Below are 11,503 nucleotides of genomic sequence, written 5' to 3'. Positions count from 1 at the left end.
TCTCTCTCTCTCTCTCTCTCTCTCTCTCTCTCTCTCTCTCTCTCTCTCTCTCTTTCTCCATCTCCTCTGTTAATAAATGCGTCTTTCTCCTTTGCTCTCTCTTTCTCTCTACCTTGATGTATACTCTACACAGTATATCCTTCAGTCGTACGTTCTCATACACTCGAACATCGACTTGAGACGACCTCGATACAGACGTACTCAGGCTCAGATAGACGCTATCGTCGCTCGCTTGATTATTTCCCGGCCACTTCGACAATCGAAGAAGAGTTTCTGGTGCTTATCCCTGTCTAGCTTTGTAACCGCAGAATTATCGCGATCGTGACAAATACCGAATAACGGATTTACGAGATCTTCCACCGAAGTGGAATTTCCATCTATTTTATCATTTTGATTTCGATATTCTTTCGGAATAGTCCGATATATATTGGATATGGCAAAATTGAAAAATTTACGAGGTCTATAAAAAATCGCGTCAATATTGGATATAACTCGAAAATTCGAAATTGCCCATAAAAAGACACTTTAGACGTGTAACTTCATATTTTCATTGCAAAGATTTCATTCACGATGTAATTATTGAATGAATTAAAGCGATGGAAAGGTTCTATATATGAAAATGCAGGGAATTTCAATATTACCGCGCGCGATAACTATAGTAACAATCTGAGGTATCGAACAAACCGCGCATATGCTTTAATCGGATTCAATATTGAAGACTTCGTTCGTCGAGCGAAAACATCCACCCAAATGGCTGAAGAAAAACAAGATAAAGAAATCAAGAAAGTGACCGAGAGAGTAATCTCTATAACAAAACGTGGTGATGTCTTAAAAAACGAAGTGGCCGCTGATAATATTCGGTAATGCATTTGTTATGGAAAGTATAACAATAGTTTTAAAAAAAAAGTTTGTTTTTATAATAGCTGAAGTAGTATTATATATACTTTTTGTATTGTAATTAAAATGAAATAGATACAGCTCTAGCTAACAATATTAGATACCTATGTTTATCTAAAATTCTTTCATCCGCACATAGTTATTTATTAATTACCGATGTTGTGTATAAATTTAAATGGTTCTTGAAAAAAAGGATAATTTACAGCAAATGTCATAAATCAATTGAGCTAAAAGCTTTTTAAATAATGGTTAATAAAGTAATATTAGAACTAATATTTTGAACTAAGACTGTATGATTTAAATTTAGCGAAAATGAAAAGGAAAGTTCCAATATAATCTGATACAGCAATACAAAACAAACCTAATAGTTCATTAATATAATGATGATAGACTCATTCTTATGCATGAAGTGCAGATGATTATTTCGTTAATTTTCAGCAAGGAAACGAATTTCCTCGAAAGTTTGTCGCGATGTTCGTGGCCGCAGAAGTACGAGCATCTGACCGGGCAATTTTTCAACCAGGTACCTTAAAAACTCTGTTGGTTGGCGAGTCGCGTACGGCAGAAAAAAAAGAAAAAGAACATGCGAACCGCAGACGAATTTCAATGTGTCTGCCGTGTCACTGACCGTAGGTGCTGGCGGAGAAATGCAGAAAAGCAGGACTTCCGGCGAATGCTTTCGAGCGTGACCCACCGGAAGACGTAGCCGAACGTTCGCCGATTCCTTTGAAAGCTTCACCAGCCTTCCCTAGGACGACATCCGCCCAGATCGGCCATCGTTCATCCCGCACGGAATACAGCTTGGAATTCATGGGTCGTTTCTACATCTCACCAAAGTGGACGATCGACCCTCCCGCGGATACCCCGGAATTACGCACAATACAACAAAAATTTATATTTCTAGGTTGAAAGAAGCCTTGAGCATCCAGAAATAGCGTATCAAAACATAGAGAATAATAAAAAAATTTTGTCATAAAGTTTTGTGTATTTATCAAATCATTCAAGTATCATATCCAAGTATCAAGCTAACGCTATATGTCATCATTTTAACATCAAAATGACAAATAATATCAGCTTACTACTTGGATATTTAAAAAACAACTTTGGAGAGTTAGTTACATCTTATTAAATGCTAAAAAGACTCTGCAACAAAAGATTTTCATCGGTTGATGAACTGAAGACCATTCTATAAATATGGCTATCTGGAAAAATTTATCTGTGGAAAAATACGCGGTTATCGTTGATACATTTCCAAAGCGTCTTAAAGCTAAAGGTAGTTATTTTGAAAAATAATGATATTTATATAATGATAATTATTTTTTTTAGTATTTAATAAAATATAACCATATAAACTCCAAAGTTTGTTTCTAAATATAGATTAATACGTTATTATTAATAATTTAATAAATACAAAACTTTGTGATCAAACTTTTCTTATTCACTGTATGCTAACTGTTTTTTTTTTTAAAGAGTGAGCAAGAGGATAGAAAAATAATGGATTATTCCTTTTATATTAAATATAATTAACAAATCATTTTTGTGAGAAATTTTTCTTGGATCGAAGTTTAAAATATGTTAATTATATCGTCAATTTAATTATTATCAATATAAATACTAAAAACTATCAGTCTTGTATGAAATTTTAATTATCAAATTTCCAAGAATAATTGAAAAACATTGATGTTGTCGACTTTTTTTGATTTATAAAAACATTTCACTGAAATATGTAATATAATATTTTACAGACTATTTGAAACATTGAAATTATAAATATTAAAATTAATCAAATGTGTGTGTGTGTGTGTGTGTGTGTGTGTGTGTGTGTGTGTGTGTGTGTGTGTGTGTGTGTGTGTGTGTGTGTGTGTGCGTGCGTGTGTGTTCGTGCGTGCGTGCGTGCGTGTGTGTGTGCGTGCGTGCGTGCGTGCGTGCGTGTGTGTTGTGTGTGTGTGTGTGTGTGTGTGTGTGTGTGTGTGTTGTGTGAACTAAGTCTAACAACATTCAAATTTAGAGTGATATATGAAAACTGTCGACAACGTCCAGGCATAATAACAGTAAATTCTGAAAATATACACAGAAAACTTATTGTAAGTTTGAAAATACTGAAACTATCAACAACAAACTCTTCTTATTATAAAAGTTAATGTATATACAAAAATAATAATATCTTAATTAATTAATTGTATTATTTAATAGAATAACAGATAAAATCGAAAATTTTAGCGATTGCTAGAAATTATCAAAGTAATAAATTATAAAATAATCAAATTTAGTTAATTTGTAGACGCATGTAGACATTTATATTAAGAATAAAAAAAATTTGATATTTATAACTGCATGATAAAATAATTATGGTTAAGGAAATAGGAACTCTATATAGTTATTACTTATATAACAGTACATATTAACAGTAATAATTATATTTATAGTTTATCTTATATAAAAATATATATATATTTACAGTTAAAAAATTTACGTATTAGCACATTTCACATTTTTGAAACGGTCCACTCAAATTTTTTTGTTAATTTAACACAAGAATATATTAAAGACAAATAATATGTAAAAAAATTAACACAAAAAATGTAATATTAATACAATTTGTAAGCAAACTGTGGAAGTATATTTCTCTAATAAAATTAAAATTTATGATATATTAAATTAACACGTACTTTATTAATAACTTATCTTCAAATTTACATTTTAAAATACATTTTAAATTATTTGTATATTATTTGCTTTTATTCACTTATTCATAAATTATTTTTAACACTAATTATAAGAAATGTTGAGTCAAAATATTAATCAATGTAACATAAAATATTCAAATAACATACAGTTACATTATGTTAAATTAACAGTTAAATATGTTAAAAATTTAACGTAAAATTTTAACAAGAATTTGAGTGACCAATACAAATACGAAACATTTTTTATTGTGTACGACTCGCACTTTGAAAAAAAAAAAAACATTAATTATATTATATTATTATAATGTATGAAGATTTTAATCAACTGCGGCATACAGATTGTCGTAATATAATATAATAATTAAACGCGATATTTAATGAGTTAGGACGAACTTTAAACCGATACTTATGAAAACTATTTGCAATAATTTTTCGCGTACAAAATTTATTTTTAGACACTAGCGATTGCGAAATATGATGGATGCAATTCAGCGATATATCGTTGCGTTGCATTCTACAGACCGACATTCGAACGATGTTGCGATTCTCGAAGTATCGAAAGATCGAAGCGTCGACAAAATGGCCGCAATTAAATTTCACTATCGCAGAGAAGTGAAATTTAAATATTTTAGTAAACATTTTTATTAGAAATGGCCGAAATAGCAAGTAAATATATATAAAAAATATAATTGGCTCAGTCAATTATAGAACGAAATTTACACGCACCTGGCAATAATTAAGCATCCAATGCACGTCGATGAAATACACGAAGAGAGCATTCTTGATAAATTCCATATAGAGCGGAATGTCGAAATCACGTAACAATTTCACACACTCGATGCATCACGGAAATCCAATTTTATGGGAAGCACTCGCGATAATTATTTTCACGTAAGATGCACTTTCAGACAATAAATGTCGCAGGAAATATAGAACTAATTCGAATGCGATTCAGCGATCGCCGCGGCGCGTTTCGTGACTGAACCGCGATTCGAGAACTATCGAAGAGCCATCTCATGATTCTCGAAGTAACGAATGGTCGAAACAGCGACAAAATGGCCGTAGTTACCTCGCGGAGAAATACGATTCAAAATATTTTTAGCAAACACTGGAAATAGTCGAAAGACTTAAATTATTATAGAAAAGATTAGCATAGTTAATATAAAATGAAAAAATATATATATGCACATATTTGAAAAGTCATGCGATCGTTATTATTTCGATATATTTTGAAACGCGAGAAGCGAATATAAATTTTTTTCAAGCAGAACAGATCGCTAAAATCATGGATTTATTTCTTATTTCTTTCTCGTGTTCGCGAAAAATCATTATCTATCATCATATTTAAATTTCATTTTAAGTTTTAAAACTATATACTCAACTAAAAACGTAACGGCTAAAATCAACTTCACACAACACTCGAAATGTTACGATAGATCTGACTTTACGGGAAGCATTTTCGATAATTATTTGCGTGTAAGATTCACTTTCATATAATAAATATTACAGCGAAATATGAAGCAGATTCGAATACGATATACCTATAATTGTTCAGTGATCGCCGTTCAGCGCGTTTCATGACTGATCGCGATTCAAGAACTAGCAAAGAGCCATCTTACGACTCTCGAAGTAACGAATGGAAGCAGCGACAAAATGGCCGTAGTTATTTCTCGTAAAAGTAAAATTTGAAATATTTCAAAAATTGTTAGAAATGAGTGAAGTAACATAAATAATTATGAGAAATATGATTAGCGTAGTTTAATTGTAGAATAAAAATTTACTTATTTGGCAATAATTATATACCTGTTGTTATTCTGATGAAATGTGCGAAGAGTGTCCGAAAAATCCCATGCTGATGAAAGTGGATCGTCCGTTGAAATTAAAAATTATAACTTGTGAACATGAAAAATTGTAACAATACTTGCACGTTGCAAAAATCTTTTTCAAGAAATATATTTGCGTTAATTATTTGCGCATGAAATTCGTTTTTAAGCAATAAAAATGGCAGAAAATGTGGAGATTTGCGGGATTTGAATGCGACTCTACAGTCACTGTGGCGCGTTTCATGACTGACTAAAGTTCGAGAATAATCGAAGAATAATTGAAGAACAATTCTAGAAGTATATTCAAAAAGATCGAAAATACGAATCAATGAGCGATTGTTTCGTGTAGAAACTAAATTCGCACAAATTTTAATGACGAATATTATAACTGATAGAAGAAAAATATAAACTCTTATATTTTATAAACAAAAGTTAAAAAAGGAGCATACAGACAATATGCTGATTATTTGCGATGTCACATATTTAAAATAATCATTACAAATTGAAATTCATAGACGTTTCGTCCGATATTCGGCCTTCTTTAGTATGTTTTACTATACAATTTTAAGTCGGAAGTTAAATAAGTTAAAAATTACAATTTAAAAATTATAAAAAATTAAATCTTAGTCCAATTATAATGTGCGATGATCAGTTAATATAAAAAGTTGAGTGTATGAAACCATATAAAGTTCTTGTGAAATGTGGTTGTGGTTAATTTTTGTGTGATTATTCCAATGTTGGTCCGCTAATTATTATAATATTAATTACAAATCTTCGTGTCGTAAAGAATTTCCAAGTTCTAATTTGAATTACAAAGTTATAAAGATTTTTTTAATACATAATTATAAAGATAGTACAAACGATTACTTAACATACCTTTACTTGTATATAATAAGAGTTACAATTATGCATTGATTTCCACTCTTTATAATTTAATTTGAATTTTTAAAAATGGAAGAAACTTTCTAGTATGTTACTTGTTAATAGAATTTTTGTGCTTCTCTGTGTTCTGTCCTTCTGTATTTATATTATATAGCTAAAAAAATTAAGGAGAAAATTAAAGGAATGAGATGGATTGTAAGAAGAAGATTATTCGTTTAATAGGGGCAAGTAATTCTAGTAATCGATCAATCAATCACTTTGCTTATTTCTGATGTTTGTTTCTTAATGTATATCATCTCAGAAATTGTTCTTTTGTAATATGATGATTCTCTTTAAGATTAAAATATTCCAATCTAAGGCATGATCTTTGTTAATTCACAAGATACAACAGATAACAAATTAGATAGTTTATTAATATCTGCTTTGTGTTCTTTGATTCGAGTTTTAAGTTTTCTTTTAGTTTGCTCCACGTAAGAGGAGTCATCATCTTGACAATTATACTTGTCTCAATTAAATGAAAAACCTCCTATTCACAACTTTCATCCCACTCCTCTAATTTTCTCCTTCTTAATTTTTCTAGTAAATGCAGAAGAACAGAACACAGAGAAACACAAAAATTCTATTAACAAGTAACATACTATTGTAGAAAGTTTCTTCCATCCTTAAAAATTCAAATTAAACTTATAAAGAATGAAAAATTGCCAGTGAATAATCATAACTCCTATTACATACGAATAAAGGTATGTTAAGTAATCATTTGTACTTTATAATCATGTATTAAAAAAATCTTTATAACTTTGTAATTATGTAAATTCAAATTAGAACTTGGAAATTCTTTACGAAGATTTGCAATTAATAGTGAACCAACATGTAATAATCACACAAAAATCAACTATTTCACAAGAACTTTATATGGTTTCATACACACAACTTCTTATATTAACTGACCGTCGCACATTATAATTGGACTGAGATTTAATTTCTTATAATTTTTAAATTGTAATTTTTAACTTATTTAACTTCCGACTTAAAATTGTAGTAGAACATACTGAAGAAAGCTGAATATTGGCTGAAACGTCTATGAATTTCAATTTGTAATGATTGAATTTTAAATATATCATCGCAACAAATAACCGGCGTATTGGCTATATGCTCCTTTTTTAACTTTTGTTTATAAGTATTTAACCATTATTTACTTCTACTTGTCTTATATTTTATATCTTATATATTTTATGTCTTATTTCTTCATAGTTCTTATTTCAAAATCGTTTTAAGTAAGCTATCATTTTAAGTAGCTTAAGATGCTAATATTACTCTAGGATTAGTTTATAATATCTTGAGCCTGTTACCTACTTAAGACGGTCTTAAATATAAGAATCAACTATATACTGATCTTAAAAGTTCTATATACTGGTCGTAAAAGTTGGCGATAAAAGTTCAACGCAAAGTAATTGATGCAAATTAATAAAAATATAATTTTTTAATTAACAATAAAATCAATATATAATAAAATAATTAACGTTTGTACATATCAATCATTTAATTATGTAATAATTTAACTATTAATTAATAAATTTTACGTTTAATTAGAATGTCACTTACCAGGAACTCTCATGACCACTTATATATTTTGAATTTGTTATTTACATATTATCGAGAATTCTTAATCAATTATTTCTTTATATAGTGAAATTTTTATTTTAAATTATTCTAAGAATAATTATATCATAACTGTCGGATATATTGAAAATGATATTAAAATATCAAAATAACAAAGAAAATGATATTAAAATATCAAAATAACACGTTTGAAATAGCAAACTCTAATTATAAAAAATATAAAAATAGGACATTAAATTTATTCGATTGTTATTATTAATAGTCGCAGTGTACAATATTATATACCAAAGAATTTCTGTTTTAACGTAGGTGGTAATTTCTCCAATAAGGAAGTAGGATTTACCTCAACCGCTACCAACTCTTCATCATTCAGCCAATTTAAGTAAACAAGATGCTGCAAATTTAAAAATAATAAAATATTATAATTTCTCCAAATATAAAATATTAAAATATTATAATTCCTTCTTTCTCTTTTTCCCATTATTATTTAAAATATCTTTTAAATGAGAAATATTACCTTATATTTCTTGGCAACTTGAAATGTATGTTGAGATTGTGAGCTGGAAATCGAATTGCTATCTTCTGCACTTTCTCCATTTTCACGCTTAAAAATTTTTACCTCTTTTTCCGATAATTCGCTGCTTCTATTAATAATATACACGCTTAAATCGTCCTGCATGATTATAATATTTTCATTGCGTGGGTCGAATATAATGTTTGTTATTGGGAATGGACGCGCCAACCACTGCTTCGATAACCGGCTTTGCAAATGATTAGAAAACTCTGTGTAACTCTTCGTAGGAATATTGTATTCGACGATCTGAAAAAGAATTATTATTTGCATAATTATTAATAATAAGAATCTTAATAGATATCTTAATAGATATCTTAAAATATTGAAAACTTCGATTGTGCCCGTTTCAAGATATTAATTTTAGAATTACTATTTCAAAGGCTTTTAATTTAGATTATACGATTTTTTAACATATCTCATTGTAAATTTTAAAATTTAATATTGCTTATATTAAAAGGTAATAAACTGTAGAACTTCATAAAGTCTATATGAACGGATAATTCAATAACGGGATTACAGAGCAATTATATGTAACGTCGCGTAAAAATAAAACCATAGTAGTTAACAGTAAATTGCGAATTTTTACTGCCGCAGGTCATTAAACGTTGCACAGTAGCACTTTATGATAGTGCATATTCGAGTCAGTTACTTTAACGTGAACATAATGCATGATTCGCGTTTACTCATTTTAAATTGTACCATATATATTGAGCTGTATTTACCTTATGGTCAGAATATACTATGACCAGATTTAGCGTATGTTTTTGCACGGCTATTGCCGTCGCTGGACAACTATACTTGGGTAATCGCCATGCCTTGAGCGACTCTGCCATTATACCATCACCAATAAAATACATGGCAATTCCGCATTGCCGATCTGCACATACAAGATACTTGTTGTCTGGAGAAAAACACATGAGACTGATATTTTCAATGGATTCCTTCGTCGTCTGGAACGATCCAATCAAACTCAAGCTCTTCTTATCCACTTTGAATAGCGTTACAGTATTCTCATTACCGTCGTTGTTAATAGTGACAAATAACTTGCCATTTGGACTAAAAAGCATCTTTTGTATTCGTTTCATAGACAAATCAGTATCGTTTCTACATAACATAGCATCTCCTTCTATCACGTCAAAATTGAAAACTCTGACATGAGTGTCTGTCGAGTACACGATAGTTTTCGAATCCTTGTTAATGGCGCAAGAGATGATGCTTTCGTCACCCTTTGTTTGTAATTGCAGTAGCTTTATGGGTTCTTCATCCAATTGATGCAGCATAGAAGAACGTACTAATTCTGGAGGATCTTTAGTAGCTGAACCAAGTCTCCATAATTCTAAATAGTTTCTATAACGTAATAAGATACATCTAGATTTTCGGCAAATTATGGCACAGGGTGATTGCAGTAGTGGAGGATATTTTACAAGATTTTTTGGTGGATAACTTGATACAGCAAGGTACCCATCTACCCCAGCCGAATAAAGTTTTCCATTAGCTTCTACAAGTGCTCTGACATCGTGAACGTGTAATCTCCTCTCAATTCCTTTCACCCATTGAGGTTTTCCACTTGATTTCATGATAATTTTGCAAAAGCTCCGTACAACTGGGTCTACACCCGCGCAATATACCACATTCATATCATGAGACAAGGTGATAGCTAATATATCAGCTGTATGACTTTCATGAGACTCTATTAGGACTCCCATCTGAGGATCCCAGAAGCTTAAAAAGCCAAGAGAGTCACCGGATATTATTATATTATCATCGGTGACTGCAAGGCACCAAACTATAGTCTCTTCCTTTATATTATTTTTAGAAGTTGTCATTTTATGTATTGCATGTCCAGATATGGCACTCCATACTCTGATGGTGTCTGTGGAACCTGTATAAATCATCTCACCTGTGTTATCCCATTTAATACATAAAATTCTTCCATTCTGCTTATCAAATATTCTCTCATAAATCAGTTTATCTTTATGTACAGTAAAAGTATTGATATATCCATCCTCTGTGCCAACGGCCAAGCAAGTCTTCTCTTGATTTACATCCATGCACCATGCTGCTCCTCCTATCACTATGACCTCATGTTTAACACTCAGTGTTTTTAAATCATACTCAATTACCACACCTTGAAGACCTGTAGAAAACAGTCTGGAATCAATCCAGAGTATACTTTCCACTGAGTTCTCGGCATGACCAGCTATAGTACATTCAATAAATGGTGCATTTTCCACATTCCAGATTTCTATAGAGTTATTGCTCCTTCAAAAAGGAAAGAAATATTAGAAGATAGCCATAATAAATTTATATAAAGCTTATGAGTTTACTGACATTAAATACATATAGTCATAAGTATTAATATATATTATCTAATAGTAAATTCAGTTGCTTATATAACATTAGATTAATGTATTGAAAAAGCCAATTTATATAAAATATCTAAATACATACAACGAAATAACCTAATCATAACTTTGGCAATAAAAAATATATAAACAGTATATTCTGTTAACTAACGTGACAATATCATTACTGAGTATTTAATTGTTCAAAATATTTATCTACTTTTACATTTACCTTTGCTAAATTACTAAATTTGCTATTACCTTGCAAGGGCTAACTTTTTCGTTTTCGATTCATGATACAGGCAGGTCACCGACTTCGGCTCCAAATTGTAAAATCTTATGTTATGTATACGATACGAAGCCATAATTTATCTCTATATAATTAAATCTAATTTCACATATAAATTATTTTTGATGTGTTTATAGAAAACATAACCTTAATCATCACACGTGGACGATGCAATCTCCACCAAATTATGGAAAAACTCCATGAAAAAACTCCATGATAATGCCCTCATTGGTCAAAGCCATCTGACTGAAACTAGTGACATTTTGTTATACTCCTGAAGATAGTGGTAACACTCACGATAAACTTCATGACGTATTTCAACTTTCGTGTTATCTCTTGTCGGAATATATTCTCCTGATAACTTTGACGATTTATATATATATATA

The 11,503-nt window shown here is 30.3% G+C and overlaps 2 protein-coding genes across 4 annotated transcripts in view; one reads left to right on the top strand and one right to left on the bottom strand.

Annotated features, from left to right (window-relative positions):
- Positions 1-1,806, top strand: part of LOC108690470 — a 2,067-nt gene extending 261 nt beyond the window's left edge. Inside the window, exons 2-4 of the mRNA XM_018197774.1 lie at positions 595-860; positions 1,336-1,420; positions 1,531-1,806. Coding sequence (XP_018053263.1) covers positions 595-860; positions 1,336-1,420; positions 1,531-1,806 — 627 coding nt within the window. The remainder of the gene's footprint in view (positions 1-594; positions 861-1,335; positions 1,421-1,530) is intronic.
- A 6,228-nt stretch (positions 1,807-8,034) lies between these two features.
- The window catches only part of LOC108690562 (U3 small nucleolar RNA-associated protein 4 homolog), a 5,178-nt gene continuing 1,709 nt past the window's right edge, over positions 8,035-11,503 (bottom strand). Inside the window, exons 2-6 of one of the 3 annotated variants that reach the window (XM_018197926.1) lie at positions 11,265-11,369; positions 11,090-11,202; positions 9,206-10,745; positions 8,427-8,729; positions 8,187-8,303 (exon numbers count right to left, since the gene is read on the bottom strand). In XM_018197926.1, the coding sequence (XP_018053415.1) occupies positions 8,187-8,303; positions 8,427-8,729; positions 9,206-10,745; positions 11,090-11,193 (2,064 nt within the window). In that variant the 5' untranslated portion in view covers positions 11,194-11,202; positions 11,265-11,369. Of the gene's footprint in view, positions 8,304-8,426; positions 8,730-9,205; positions 10,746-11,089; positions 11,203-11,264; positions 11,370-11,503 lie in introns of those variants that run through there. The other 2 variants (XM_018197925.1, XM_018197927.1) reach the window with 2 other exon arrangements.

Source organism: Atta colombica, unplaced genomic scaffold (genome assembly GCF_001594045.1).
Source record: "Atta colombica isolate Treedump-2 unplaced genomic scaffold, Acol1.0 scaffold33, whole genome shotgun sequence".
Lineage (NCBI taxonomy): Eukaryota > Metazoa > Arthropoda > Insecta > Hymenoptera > Formicidae > Atta > Atta colombica.
Note: the sequence above shows the minus strand (reverse complement) of the source record. Positions and strands in the feature narration are given on the sequence as shown.